This window comes from Strongylocentrotus purpuratus, unplaced genomic scaffold (genome assembly GCF_000002235.5).
Source record: "Strongylocentrotus purpuratus isolate Spur 01 unplaced genomic scaffold, Spur_5.0 spur5_scaffold_18, whole genome shotgun sequence".
NCBI classification, from domain to species: Eukaryota; Metazoa; Echinodermata; class Echinoidea; order Camarodonta; family Strongylocentrotidae; genus Strongylocentrotus; species Strongylocentrotus purpuratus.
This window is the reverse complement of record NW_022145603.1, coordinates 26185742-26201576: the sequence shown is the minus strand read 5'-3', so window position 1 is coordinate 26201576 and position 15835 is coordinate 26185742. Positions and strand designations below refer to the sequence as shown.

The following is a 15835-nucleotide window of genomic DNA, read 5'->3' as shown; positions in this document are numbered from 1 at the left end:
CAAAATACATACCGGTTTGGCCCTTTCCAAGGGTTTTCTCCAATTTATATGGTCCAACATATTGAGTATCTCCACTAGACATTGTGCTCTTTTATTTGATTCGAATATTGTTGACCTCTGTTTTGCAAAAATCGGCAAAAGGGCTGTTTTTCTGCGGTGCTATTCGCAATAGCAGTCTACATTTTCCTTTCTCTTGCCCAAACACTTTCTGACCTTTGGCGATAGATGGCGCCATAACTTTCTCCGCAAGCTAAATGCATAAATCGGGTGAACTTGGGATGGATACTAAAATTAGTGCTGGGGATTGTATAAACAAAGTCTTTGAAGTATATCTTACTGACTTTATTCCATTCATATTCATTATTCATGAATCCCTCCTTCTCTAGCTCTCTTTCTGTTCCCTTTTTTTCTTCTCCATCTCTTTCCCCTCTTTCTCTGCCTATATAGTCTCTTACCACCTTTTCCCTATTGTATTTTTAGGTAGTCACACATAGGTACTCCCATCGTTTTTATCTGGCCCAGAGGGGACCCTACAACTTACAAGCTCTGCTTTTACCAGGGTCTCCTCGTCTTTCTTTTTAGTTAACTTTGTTTTTATCATTGCCATAATTTGTTTTTCTTTGCATTGTAAATGTGTAATGATTTAATGTTATGTTCTATGTGACATTTGAAAGGAAGACTAGTAAATATCTTGTTATCTTATCTTTCTTATGATCACAATTGTCATCTTTCTCAACATTATCACAATGCAGATCATCATTACCCTCTTTATCATTATAATCATCATCCTAAACATTATCACTGTCATCATAGATCATTTTCACAGCCATCATCCCCATCACCAGCATCTGTACCACCAATCTTTGTCATCATCACCATCATCAACATCATTATCACAATCAGTATCACCATCATTATCACCATCGACATAATATCACAATCATCATAACCCTCTCTTTATCATCATTATAATTATCATCGATCCCCATCTCCATCATCATCATTATATCACAATCACGGTCATCATCATCATTATCATCATCATGATATCACAATCACGGTCATCACCATCTTCATAATCATCATTATATCACAATCATGGTCATCATCATTATATCACAATCATGGTCATTATAATCATTGTTATATCACAATCACAGTCATCATCATCATTATATCACAATCACGGTCATCATCATCATTTTAATCATCAGCCACATCCTCATCATCATCATCAATATCATCATCACAAAGGAAATGGAGCCAGACAATACATGGTACAATCCTATAATAATATTACTTATTATTCTTCTCAAAAAGTGATTTTACAAGGAAGACAGATAATAGAAATATTATCAGAAAGTAAAAGTAAAATATATTGATTTATATTTCAAACCACTGCTAGGAGTACATTTTCAGAACTTCATTTATCTCTTTGCCTAATCTTACGAAGCATGAAATTTAATTCTAAGAGGGGGGAGGGGGGCAGAATCAGACCTGTGGATACGCATCAAATATGTTCAAAGAATTTTTTTTTTTTTTGCGCCTTACAAGCTTTTATGACTTCATGTCCTAGAGTCTCTCACACATTTCAAACTTACGCAAGTTTGACCTACGGTAATCCCTCAGCATCCAAAATTGTTGCACTTTGCATTACTCTGTACATTACTCTATATTAATTGTACATCATGCATATTCCAGAACTGTTTGAGATATAGATATGAAACTTTATGGGCTTATTCATTGGAAGATGTAAGTTTTAGAATGGTTTATTTCACTCAATGGCCAAGATCAGCTGAGAGACCACCAAAATAACCTGGCCTGCATAGGGTTAATTCGTTTCAATAATTGCTGAGGAAAATAAAAAATTTCATTGTAAGGTCATTAAGTCAAATGCCAATAGCTGAAATACTGACTTACAAAACCACATAATGTAGCTTAATGTAATGTAGCTTAATGTAATGTAGTGGGTAAGAAAATAGGATTCCAGATCGCAAAATGTAATATTATTCAAAATCATAAATCTACAGCAGAGAGGGAGAACTATATCACGACACATAGCTGGTTAAATACTGTTACAACCTTTATTAGTTTTGTACATCTTTCAATGAAATTTTCATTGAGATATGTCAAATCACAATTTTGATTAGATTTCACTGGTGTCACCAGCAACTATAATGTTTTGTGTTCCAAATGTGTCTCTTTCTGCAACTTCTCTTTTTTTGCTAAAAGTACCCACATACATCAACTTCTTTTTTATTACATAAAATTATAATTCTTGTTAAAAGCGTCGTATATTAGCTTTTACACAATTTAAATTTAGAACGTAACTAGAATGTATAGGTAAAATAACTCTTGTGTAATCCAATGTGGCATATGGATATCATTTCAGAGGCACAGAAAGAGTCAAGACGACTTGGAAATAACATGCAGACTGACAAGTTTAAAGATAAAGTTGAGTTCTGGTCATGCGATTGCATTGTGAAAGAAAGAGTGTGGAATCAATCAAAAAAGTTGATCATGTAGCATATAAGCATTGGTGTGTACTGCAAGGTTCTGGAGTCATCAAAATGATAAGAAATTTGGACCAGTCTTGGTAAAGAACAAGCACTGTACACAGAAAGATGTATATGGGACTACACAAACATGTTGCATACAAACCAGGCCTCGTTTTTAAGCTGTTACTCGTCATATTCAGAATATGAAGGCATTTGAAGAGCCATGCTTTCCAGGGGACATTTTTTCTCTGATGTCCTGAAATGCTCACAAAATATTCTTCACCTCTCCCCAGAACTCAACCTCTCTTTAACAAAGGGCTTGAAAATAGGATTTCAAGCATGAGACGCGACTCGCTAGCAGCGGAGATCTGAATAAATATAAACAATTCCCTTTTCTATCAGTCAGTGTCCTTAATCTTTCTTTTCTTCTTCTTCTTCTTCTTTCCTTGTGTCTGGTGTGCTTGGTCTTCATCTAACGGTGTTTCTCCCTTCTGGGACAGGGTACTGAAGATGGTTGTGATTTCATCGTTGTCAGCCGTCGCATCCTCCTAAAAACCATGAGAAGGAAAATAAACTTGTACAAATTTGCTCAAAGTAAGTAGAAATTCTACTTTTACAACATCTAATATCCAGATGCTAGCAGAGGTAGTTCAACCAGAAGTTTCAGCGACATGACATTTTTGAGAATTGTAAAGGAGAGCAATTTTAACGGCAAGAAATTTTACTGTTCTGTCAATTGTAAGTCAAATATTTCACAGCATGAATCTTAACTTAAGTTCCTAAAAATGCTATGCCTGTGGAGGTCTCTTTGCTTTACAGTAGCAAGGTTTGATAAAAGGAAACTCTACAATTCGCATTATAAACATCTGAATAAAGCAGAAATGCATGTGATTTTCGTTGTATTGAAGCATTACATCACCTAAATAAGACAATACAATCTTTCCCCTCTTAATTGTGAACTTAAATCACAGACAACTTTCATCTGGTTGGTCATGTGACTTGAAAATTAGTTGAAAACAGTAAATTTTATACTGATTGTGAAAAAATAACTAATTTTCTAATTCTGTCACAAACCATGCTTGCAAAACTACAAAGCACTTACCCCTGGTTCTTCACCTAGTCTTGAATCCCCAGACCCAGTCAACATAGCTATCTCCTTGGAAAACATGTCTTCTTGTCGGCCCTCCTCCATTGCCTTCTCTTTCTCTATAAAAAATTGATTAAAAAAATACAGTAAATTATACAAATATTTTCAGCTAATTTAATGGATCAAAAATGAACCAATCAACTATTCACATCTTATGGACATTTATGTTGCAGGTGTTACAAGGAATAACATTTTGGTAGATATGGCACTGAGAAGGAATTATGTTTGGTTGATGGGGTCAAAACAAAATAAATTCTTGAAACCATTGCATCACAAAAAGAGGTTTTAGAGGATTAAACAGGACCCATCAATAAAGTCAGCAGAGATTAAGAAATTCCTGAGAATTTGCAGACATACTTTTAGTCTGGCTATTTTCGAGCTGACCAGTCATACCGAAACATTGAACATTCATCAATGATTACACCTGTATAGAAAGACCACATTTTCTGTTTCCCTTGAAAGTGGTATATAATTGAGACACATCCTAAAGGAACCTGTACATAAAGACCACCTGCCTATAAAGACTCCTTTTTGTGTGTCCCTCGAGTGGTCTTTATATACAGGTTTCACTGTAATGTAAGACTGATTTGTCTTTGTGGTTCCCTGCTAATGATTTCTACAAAGAGTTTTTTATTCAGAACCTCTTTATCTTTAAAGGCATCGTTTAACAATTTTAAATCTGAGATGCATGGCCCTACGTGTTATTAGTGTCTGTGATATTGTGTATTTAATATTAAAGCCCTACAAAAATTGCGCTTCAAAATGATCACGAAATGCCTCAAAAGAGTAAAAATTTGAATAACCAGTTTTACCATACTCATTCTCCCCAATAGACTGTAGTGTTATAAAAACCATTAGGAAAACGGTTTTTGTAAAAGTGATGGGGTTCCTGAAAGACCTAATGTCTTATAATTATCATTGCAGCATATAAAGCTAACTCCCGGATTTTGTGTCTGTATCTGAGAAAGATACCCCAAAGATACCCAATCACTTTAGGACTGCAGTTATACACACTAGGCTTTTGAAAGAAATGAAAAGGTAAAGCAATATATTGGTAAGTCAATAACCAAATTCAATTAAAATGCTGATTTCTTGTTTTCTTACTTGGTGGTTCCCGGCCGACGATATCTGCAAACAATTTCCTCTTCTGAGCTTCCTTCATCTGAATGCTCTTCCACTCCTGCTTCCGATTCCGCAGATGACCCAGGGAGAGGTTCCGATGGACGAAGCGACCGAACGTGTGGGAGAGGAGATGGCTCTCTCGTTCAGCAAGGGTCTCGGCGATGACGAACTTGCTCTTGATGGACGATGCCTTGAAGATGCCTTCTATCGTCCTTGAGCCGTGCTTGTTACAGGCGATCTGGAAACAACTCCCCTGAAAGATATACGAAACGTTTCACAGATAAAAAAAAAACAGTTAACTAAAATCTTACTGATTAGCAACAAAGAAGTCCTGAACAGAGCAAACAAAGAGAGGGAACTGATTAACACAGTGCAGAAGAGAATACTAGTGTATGTTGGTCATGTGATGAGAGGAGGAGGATGGTAGAAGATCTTGCTGAAAGGAATGGTAGAGGGTAAACGAGAAAGGGGGTAGACAGCGAATCACTTGGTTTGATGATGCCAAGAAATGGACTGGTCTTAACTACGGAGAGGTTAGAACAAGGTTACACGACAAAAAGCGACGGAGGTGCATAGCCGATAAACCACTGGGACGGCACTAGATAATGATGACTGATTAGAAATAAAAGGAAACAGAACCAACCTTAAATTTCTCCACGTACTGGTCCTTCTTCTTCTCGCCTATCACAGTGCTCTTCATGAACGCCTCCAGGAGATAGCTCCCAGACGGATGGGTCGCCATGGATACAAGCATCTCGGGGGTCATGGCCATGAAACTGTTGAGGATGGAGCCATTCTTGGAGAACTTGAGCATTTCTTGGAGGAGCAGGGAGCCCTGGAGCTGGATGGGAGGAGGTGCCTGAGGGTCCTCCTGGGAGCGAAGGAGGAGAGGGAGGGAGAGAGAGAGAAAGAGAAAGAGAGTTGATTTTTTTGTCTTCATCCAACGGACTTTCTTCTTCAAAAGCTTGTACAGTTTGCGAGTACAAATTTATGAAATAAGATCTATGATTAGGTTCTAGGACACCTATCCCCTGGACATCCACCCCCGGATAACCACCCCCAGTCAACTACCCCCTAGGACAACTAACCCCTAGGGCAACCACCCTCTAGGACGACTATCCCCTAGGACAACTACCCCCCAGACAAATATCCTACAGAGTAGTTGTCTGGGGGGTAGTTGTCCTAGGGGGTAGTTGACCGGGGGGTAGTTGCCCGGGGGTAGTTGTCCTAGAGGGTGGTTACCCTAGGGGCTAGTTGACTGGGGGTGGTCATCCGCGGGGTGGATGTCCAGGGGGTAGGTGTCCGGATACGCTATCATTTATATGGAGCTAGGCCTACACAAATGTTGTAATGCCAGCTCTGCCTGAAAATGACGCAATTCAACATTAGCATTATCATTACCATTAACATTTTTAAAGGAGTGATCATAATCATTTCCGGGGGTACAAAAAGTGTTTTATTGTTATGCTAAAAAATATATATGTACCTTTGTGTCATCCTTCTCTCCGAACATGACCTCATAGGTTACCATGGCAGCAAAAAGGGGTACGCAGGAGTTCTGCCTGTCTCTCGGCTCATGACAGTGGAATGCTTTCATCAGACACTGCAGGAAGGGAACTAACAACAACAACAAAAGAATGTTCTCTCATTAAATTGAAAATAAATAAGTGATATGGATAAGTCAAAAGTGTTCTTGTGTTTTTTTTTACCTGAGATTTTTAGTATATCTGATAATTGTATTAAAGCCCCTCTAAATTGTTGGGGCCCAGAAAATTCGATGGCAAAATTTCACTTAAATTTTTATCATAATGTGAAAGAGGATGTCAATTAAGAGTAATTTCTGCAAAGGTGTTTGAAGTCGAATATTGATGAAAGAACACAAAATTTAGGTTTTCTGCGTACAACAGAAAACCCAAATTATGTATTCTTTTATCGCTATTTGTCTTCAAACACACTTTTTGGGGGGAAATCTTGGCAGAAGTGTGTCTTAAATGACATCCTTTTTCACATTATGATACAATTTAAGTACAATTTTGGGGCTCCCAATGCTTTAGAGGGGCTAAGCTGATATTCCAACTACATACCCGGGCAAGCTAATTAGTGCAACCAGTGTTTCAATAAAGTATTTCCCTTCTTTTTTGTATTATATATTGTTTTATCTTAATGCCAAATGAATAATCATGAATAAATCAGAAGGGATTTTCCTACCCTGCTTGGAGGTGTGGCTTACACAGCCTGCAGCCAATCGTTGAATGACACCAAGATGATTGACAGCTAACACACTCTCTATATCAGCAACGATCTCATCAAACAGCTCCTCAAACTATAGATTTTGATTTTTGAAAAATTAATGATCATTAAACTTTATGGAGAGTTAAATACAGGAATTTGGTGTCACAAATATCCAACAGTATTTTGTTGAAAAAGTCAACATTCATCAAGAGGATACCAAAGAATTTGAATATATTTATTTACATAATTCTTCTTCTTTGTTTTGTTACTGTTACTGTATTGTTATTGCATTTGTTGTTACCAAACAGTGCCTCACGGAAGACCACCATATTGGTGAAAAATGTGCTATTCGACACAAAATTTCAGAAATAAATAAATGAATAAATACAGTGATGCACCTGCATGGTTTGGAAGCAATGGGAGAACGTTAGGCACATAAGAATTGGTGTAGACTGTGATGTTTCAGAGTAGTCATCATATTTTGGATGTGAGTGTACACAAAATTCAATCCTTTACAGGCGACATTTCTTCAATGATAGTCTACCTCACTTATATAAAGAGAACAACAAAATTCGAAAGTTATTTTCACCTTTCTAAGAACTCAATCTTCTCTTGAAGATAAAATATGATGTAGGGGTTGGATCAACTGGTATTAGACCACCTGGCAATATATTGTAAAAGAAGAAACTCTTATGAGGCCGGTTGATTTTGCATTAAGGACCATGTTCACAAAACTTGTCCTCAGTGACAAATGACAGTTTTTGTTATAAGCTACTGAAATCCTTGCTTCTGATTGATTGTCCGCAGATTTGTCGCTAATTTTTGTCATTTGTCATCGAAAAAAGGCTTTGTCAAACGGGTCCCTGAAAGAATTATACCAAGCTTACCACAGGTAGGTCTTTGGTTCTTTCAAGCAATCGTTGGAGAACAAAATTGGCAACACCGTGCATGGCCAGTTTGATGAGTTGACCTTTGAAGCTCCGACCTATGACCTTTAAGAGGAGGTCATCACCAATGACCTTAAAAATGACCTCAAGCAGGTGACTGCTGATTGGGTGTGTCATAAGCTGAGCCAAAGATCTAAAAAAAAATAATAATAATAAAAAAAAAAAAAATAAAAAAAAAAAGTAAAAAAAATGGAAATAACACAAACTTACAAAGAAAAAATGAAAGAATTGTGGTTTAAAAACAATTTCTTTGGTGACATATGCCAAATTTGGTATCATCAATGTTACTTATTTGAATTTATTACTTGGGTTGAAAACAGGGTTAGGCTTAGAGGTGTAGCATTGAGTCCCAAGTTGAAGTTAGGATTTTGATTAATGTTTGAAATCGACCCATGAACAGTAGTTGTGCAATATAACTGGCTACCAGCCTTTACAAACTAGTGTACATCTATAATCTTATGGTGGGTTTTGTGTCCAAGTCAACAAAACAACATGCAATTACAGTCAAACCTGCTTTAGTGACCACCTGTATAGAAAAACTGCCTGTCTATAAAGACCACATTTAATTTCCCTTGAATATGTTTTCTCATTGCAACCTGTACGTAAAGACCACCTGCCTACAAAGACCACTTTTCATGTTCCCTTGAGTGGTCATTATTTACAGGTTTTACCGTACAATGCAATATGTAACTCTTGACAGTTCATGTTTAATGACTGAATAATGTGACCTCTTACTCTTAGGAAGAAAAGGTTAAATAATTAAATGCAAACTCTCTCACCTTTCTTTTTCTGTTTCTGATGCCGCTCCTTTGCTCAAAAGTTTGGCTTGCTTGAGAAATATCTTGGTGAGGCGTTTACATAGCTCTTTGTTGGTATGGTGAAGTGCTAGCAATAATACCTCTAGGACTGGGCCTGCTGTCGCGCTGGTGAAGTATTCTGAAATAAAACAAGGAACGATATCAGAGGTGTCGTGGTCGAGTGGATATGTCACTGAACTGTCGATCACAAGGTCCGCAGTTTGAGTCCCGCCGCGCCACTAATGTCCTTTGGCAAGACATTAATCTACATTTGCCACACTCAACCCAGGTGTTGTAAATGGGTACCTGGCAGGAATTCATTCCTTGAAATGCCAGAGCGCCATATTGGCAGCCGTGCTAAAGCCAGGGTAATAATCAGGAGCGCCAGGAGTGTCAAGTCTGACAGACATGAGCGCTATACAAGAACCCACTACTACTATTATTATTATTAAAAGATCCCTCTGTGCGCTTTGAGATAATCATGAACTCAGTAGGTGTATCTAGGGGGTGCATAGGGGGCCCTTGTAGGGGGCGCTAAAAAGGTGAAAGAGCGGAAAAGAGGGGAAATAAATTCTCTCAAGTTACACAAATTGATTTAGCTCCTTTTGGAATTAAACTCTCCATATATTATATAATATAAACAGATATTGTGGGCAGTTTAGATGCCGATGGATTTGCCACTTACCATTTAAATCATCAACTTCCATGATGGTTTCCGAGATCTTTTCCACGCATGAGAGAAAGTCCTTTGGTGGTGAATTCAAAATGACTTTGGTTTCTAACACCAATTCTGTAAAATGAAAATAATGTTCATACAAGGGCATTAGAAATCACGGAATGACAGTCAATAATTCCACTTAAATTTATACTTTCCTTGTAAAGTTGGCAATGTCTTTACTGCATATTGTTAATTTTTTTGAAGGAAATGAATTAATCACTATAAATTTTAAAAACATATATGTTTACAAGTTCATGAGAAAAACCTTGTCTTCTAAAACCCTCCACACGTGTAGAAAACGTTTTAGTGACACTTTTTACAAATTCGTATAACGTTAGGAAACATCAAATCATCATTACAAAATAAACACATTTATAGCAAAAGCAAAGCGAAAAAACAAAACATGAAAAACCAAAACATAATGTAAGAGACCATCAAGTTAGATAATGAGATAGAACCCTGCACATACAAAGAAAAATATTCTTGGTGATTAGTCTCCTGCACTAGTTTGGTCAGGATGGACGAGACCTCTCTGTATGGTCTCCGACATGTGGTTATCTCATCAAATCAGCTCTCCATTAACATAAGAAAAAGAGGATCATGGGGAACCAACAGTCACCGAGCATTGTTTGCTATATAGAGGGCGCAAGTAACTATAAGTAGTGCAGTGCCACTCTCCACCCAGGTGTTCAATGGGTACCCGGTAGGATGTGAAAGCTAATGTGCTTAGATTCGCAAGTGTGCGCTTGTAAAAATGACGCCTGGCTGAAATGCTACCCAGGGAGTGGAGAATGTGCATACATTGTGTGCGGGTAAGCCTTAAAGGGAAAGTCCACCCCCAAAATAAGTTTGTTTCGATAGAGGCAGAATAATAAAAAAATCAGGTGAGTGAAAGTTTGAGCAAATTCTGAATGAAAATAAGAAAGTTATGAATTATTGAAGTTGTGATCAATCAAATACAAATTTGCAACTCTGTGACTTATTATACGAGCTCTCCTTCATTTGCTTTGTGCATAATATTCCATAAAATCATGTTTTCTTCGTTATTGATGACGGAATATATATTTGTTCCTTGCAGGGGGAGTATAGAAACATATTTGCAATTATTATATTTAGGGTGCATGTATGGTTGAAATTTTTCTTGAGGGAAAATGAAAATTTTAGATTTTTTTAGTACTGAGCAAATGGAAGTTGAGCTCGCATGATACGTCATAGAGTTGCCAATTTTTGTTTGATTGATCACAACTTCAAAAATCCTAACTTCCTTATTTTTAATCGAAATTTGCTCAAACTTTCACTGACTTGTTTCTCTCATTTTTCTACTCCTATTAAAACTAACTTAATTTCAGGGTGGACTTCCCCTTTAATCCGATGACCGGGGTAATAATATGATTGAAGGGCCCTCAGGCAGAACAGTATAAATACTGATGAGGCTACCCTGGGTAAACAAGACATATTGTTATTATTATTATTATTATTATTATTATTATTATAAAAAGTCAGAAAAGAAATGATGATGAACCTTTATGTTGTTGGCCTCGTGATAGTTTGCTTCTAGAGACATTCTCTGGAGCCTGGATGCCAGCAAGGCTTGCTATGAGGGTCCGTAAAACATGGCTAGCATACGTGTCCAGTATCACCTAGGAATAAGACAGATAATAAACAGCATTATGATAATAATAACAATAATAGTACATTTTTATATTGCATACAAGTCCATTCCATGGGTAGCCTCTTGTCGATGGCCCTGGCGCTGTTGGAGTCCGTAAATTCTGGCGAGACCCGATTTACTACTGAATTATGCATTAAAGCCCTGGGAGATACATGTAGGCGGCCAGTCTCACTCTCACGGAGGACATTCGCACAGCACGTTAGATATTACATCATAGTAGCTCTCTCTCTCATTGGATGATTTTCACCGAACTTCAGTTGGGTCGGAATATTCGCCAAACAATGAAAACCAAAAGAAATTCAGATCACTTGTTAAGAGATCCTCGGCGCAAGCGGCCATCGACAAGAGGCTATTCCATGGGATGTTCGAGGCTCATCCAAAGTAGTATTTTTACCCTGGCCTTAGCCTAGCTGCCCTAAGGTATTGAAAGCCTTCAAGGTATAAATTCCTACCAGGTACTCATTTTCTACACCTGCGTGGAGAGTGGCATTGCCATGGATACATGTACACCAAAGGGCAAGTTCAACATACTTTTCCTCAAACATTACCAACGTCATAGGAGTTTGTATAACAATGATCAATGACAGATCTACTAGCACATTGATCTGACCACATAAGAAGGAAAATTCCATTTAAAATAAATAAGTTGTTGTTTTCTTACTTGGTAATGCATGGATAGCAAATGACCAAATAGTTTAGAGTTTAGAATGGCCCCAGACACGAGACACTAAACATACAATTAAATAAACTGCTCGTATAGATTTCTTGTAACATATATCCATGTTCTCATGTAAGTCCTTTGGCAGGACTTTACTATAAGATTGTCACTTTCCACCTAGGTGTAGTAAACAGGTTCCTTGTAAGTTCCATGACTAGCAATGTATTCTGGATATAAGAAATATACAAAACTAGTATCCATATCATCTTAACCATTGTCACCACCATCATCATTGTTATGATTATGATTGTGATTGTATCATCATAATCATCATCATCATCTACTGCATTATTTAACTGAAAATTCTACTCATAAAAAATACAGTGTATCCATCATGACAAATAAATTTCCTTTAAAAAACACCAATAAACATACACCCCACCTCTTTGAAGTTCTCTGACATTTCTTTACATATTGTGCAAAAAATCCCAGGCAGATCTACCCCTTCCTCTGTGCCTACATAACGCAGGGCTTCGATCATGGTCGACTGTAGAACATGGCTTGCGAACCGATCAGTGGCCGAGGTCGAAAGGTCAGAGGTCAATCCACGGAGGAAGGAGGTCAGCTGTTCAGGTTCCGAGAGAGGGAGGACTGTCTCGAGAATGCGGCTTACTGTCTGGTTTTGGGAGAGTCCTATTTCATTGCCTTCCAGTTCAGAGTAGACGTTCCTCATAAACATTGCTGAGTGAGAGTAAGAAAGAACTTGCACTTCAAATTTATACAGACATTGAAATTGTAAATATTTTGTTCAACAGGAAAAAATTATGCTTAATATTACCAAATTATTTTACAAACAAGTTTATGAAGCACAACATTTGTCACATGTACAGCCGAATTAATTTAACCATGCTAACTCTTACCTTCACCATGTATTGCATAATGCGTAGTCCTGCAAAAACGCCTAAAATTTGATCAAATTAGTTATTCTGCAGGTAGGTATTTTTGATAATTTAAAGTATTTTTTTAGTCATTTTAGTCTTATCAAGAGCATTTTAGGATTTTCTGGAAGTTTTGTCATTCACCGTTTACTAAATGTTATCGTTAGCTGGACGAACTGGAAATGCTGGACAATGTCTAATCAGTAGGGGCGCTGGTCTGAGAATAAGGATTGTCTTCGTAAACGCAGACAGACGTGTCCCCAAAAATAAGGATCGTTCGCAATTTTGCGGCAGATTCACATTTCCGATCCAGGCATTGGCGATGCGAAAAACGGATCCACGATGATGCTCCTTGATGCATTTCACATTGACTTTGTACAGAGACTTTCACCTTAATAATAATAATAATATATAAAATTTATTAGGCGCTTAATACAGGTGTTTCTAAGCGCACTATTGTCTGAATTAAAATTACCAACTAAAACAAAAAATATAAATATGTTCTTTATTCAATAAATCATGCATATATAGAATCTAATAACAAAAATAAAAATGAGATCAAACACTATGATCAAACCTTATGAGCGATAAATCCTCGGGAAGACGGAAATTCCATAAAATTAGATGTTGAACTGGGGGTATTCAATTACGGGGAATCCCTTTTTCACATTGCCAGCGCCCAGTTCGGGAACCCTACACCCGCAGAGCGCAAAAGAAAATAAAACGTCTGCAAAAATGCGGACGAACCTTATTTTTTAGGGCGTGATTTGTCTTATGCTTCCCTACTGCTAATATAATCTGGCCTTCAACCCGGTGTAATAGTCCACCTGCACACCCCAATCAGGCCGAGTATACGGCCGAGTATACGGCATCTGCAAGAATCTTCAGTATTGAAGGAGGCAGATTATCTTGAAGAAGAAGAAGAAATTGATCTTGGACTTGGGCAGAAATTGTAGAATTAGGCCTAGAGTAAAGGAGCCCGTTTTCGGCCACTTAAGACAAAATCCTATTTTTAGGACTCTTTACTTCCTATTTATTATCATTTCTTGTTCAAATCATGAAGCAAATATTATTATTATTTAAACAAAAAAAGAATCCCAGAAAAAAATCACGAATTGCCATGACAATATTCATTTCAATTTCACTGTTTTGGAGCCCGTTATCGGCCGAGCGTTTCAGTTTACGGCCGCATGTACAAAGTCAATAGGAAGCACTCGCGCGCGCCGTGCGTTTCCGCGCTGATGTACAGCACAAGCGGGCGGAGCAGGTATCCCACGCCGGAGCTCCCTGGTGCTCGCCTGGCCGAAGACAGGCACAGCGGTGATCGGAAGTTGGAATCTGAATTAGACAGAGATATCGTGTGTGCGTCGCGGTGTGCGGCTGCATTGATTTAATACATACTTTTGAGCTTGCGACCAGCACAAAATCGGGCTTTAAATCTGAAAAATACTTGAAATAAAGCTCATTTTATGGTACCCATATTTCTTATACACACGCGTAAGATACTCGATTTTTCAGATTTGGGTAGCGGGACCGGCGATTACATCGCTAAAATGTGATATTTTAGGATATATTTTCCATTGCAAATGTGGTTCTTCAGTGACACTGGCATGGTATGGTATGTGTGGGATATGTGTTATGCTATTATGCGATGTATTTTAGAGTGATTTTACCTTGCATCCAACCAATCGGCCGAAAACTGGAGCTGGCCGACCTTTAGTCTAGACTAGATCTACCCATTTCTTTCCATCTAAAAGTCTAAAGAAAGAAAGAAAAGACATATAAACGAAAGAAAAACAAACAATTCACACTCACTCCTATGTCTGTAAGTCTACAGTCCTACTCCGACTAAAAAAAAGTATAAATAAGCTAAAGTTTCTGTTCTAGACCTATAGAATTTTTTCTAGACTCCAACACAAAATCCAACACATGGGACCGTGTCCTCCACAGTTCACAAAATAATCTACCTTTTTCGTCAGCGTTTTCAAATCCTTCCTGAATCTTATCGGAGACCCGCCGATAGTAACCCATTGTGGGCTCATCAAGACGTCCAATCCTTCCAGTCCCATCATCCTCGTTCTTTGTTTTATCAGTTTTTTTGCTCATAATTTCAGTTGGTGACGACGTTCCCAATCACATGTGGAGCTGTGTTCACATAAAGATTTGCATGATATCACCACAGAATGATCGTGATCGTCAGCGTAGTATGTACGTTGTTATCGCCCGCCAATCCGTTTGCTTTACCTTTGAGTGTAAACAGCTCTCAAGATCTCAACTATGGAATGCGTATTTTTCTAAAGTAAATAAATTTAGATTTAATTTTATTTATTGTATTATCGAGAGCTTAATACAATGAGGCCCTATTACAAGCAGGGACAGGGGCGGCCGAGCGACTTCCAAAGTGGAGGGGGGGGGGGGGGCAACAACAAAAAGGGGTACTTTCTGAAGAAAAAAGGGCCTCATAAAGCGAAATTATACAATTTGTTAGACATTTTTATATACCCCTACATTGTGAATACATAATTATCAGGGATGATTTTAATATTTGTTTCTCTTTATACATCATACAATATATTGCATAAGCATTGTACTTTTCAGTTGGGTATGATGTATGAATATTCATTTGCGAGTGAGATTTGTGAGGTAGCAGTGCGAATAATTAAATCTTATAAAGAGGGAAAACAAATCCTGATGAGCACATTCTCATAACGGAAGACTGAAATGACCTCTGATAAGTAACATATATTTATAAATGCGTCGAGCGAGCGAGCCCAGCGAGCATTGGGGGAAATTGCTCTAGTAGTCGCTTTAAATTGGGGGCACGTTTAATGATGAGAGGAAAAGGGGACACTTATCGACAGGGATAAATAGTCTATAAAGACAATTAGAAAAGAAAAGGAGCACGTGTCAAAGTACAAAGGGTGATTATCAGAGGAGATGAAATAGAGGCACTTAATTCTTACCTAAAAAGAGGCACTCACCCGGGATGGAAAAGGCACTTTTGGGAATGGGAAATGGGCAATTGTTGACGGAAATGGGGTAACCATCATATTTTAATAGGGGCATTTAAAAGAGGTGAAAAAGGATTAGGTCCATTATTAGAAAG

General features: G+C 37.9%; 2 protein-coding genes across 4 annotated transcripts in view; both read right to left on the bottom strand.

Annotated features, from left to right (window-relative positions):
• The window catches only part of LOC100891696 (serine/threonine-protein kinase BRSK2), a 57531-nt gene extending 57310 nt beyond the window's left edge, over positions 1-221 (bottom strand). For all 3 annotated transcript variants that reach the window (XM_003724609.3, XM_011668695.2, XM_011668702.2), the window contains exon 1: positions 13-221. In XM_003724609.3, the coding sequence (XP_003724657.1) occupies positions 13-82 (70 nt within the window). In that variant the 5' untranslated portion in view covers positions 83-221. The remainder of the gene's footprint in view (positions 1-12) is intronic.
• A 2360-nt stretch (positions 222-2581) lies between these two features.
• Positions 2582-14929, bottom strand: LOC575478 (nucleolar protein 9). The gene is made up of 12 exons (XM_775876.5): positions 14697-14929; positions 12234-12532; positions 10984-11101; positions 9429-9533; positions 8726-8882; positions 7887-8079; positions 6976-7090; positions 6254-6384; positions 5411-5638; positions 4750-5020; positions 3601-3704; positions 2582-3046 (listed from the first exon to the last, which is right to left on the bottom strand). The coding sequence occupies exons 1-12, from the start codon at positions 14833-14835 to the stop codon at positions 2897-2899; spliced, it is 2010 nt and encodes a 669-aa protein (XP_780969.4). The 5' UTR covers positions 14836-14929; the 3' UTR covers positions 2582-2896.
• Positions 14930-15835: the final 906 nt, after the last annotated feature.

Coding starts and splice junctions, on each gene's coding strand:
- LOC575478 (XM_775876.5), bottom strand. CDS start 14,835: ATGAGCAAAAAAACTGATAAAACAAAGAACGAGGATGATGGGACTGGA. Junction 11,102..12,233: donor TGTCAGAGAACTTCAAAGAG/GTGGGGTGTATG, acceptor TCTTATTCCTAG/GTGATACTGGACACGTATGC. Junction 9,534..10,983: donor ACGAGGCCAACAACATAAAG/GTTCATCATCAT, acceptor TTCATTTTACAG/AATTGGTGTTAGAAACCAAA.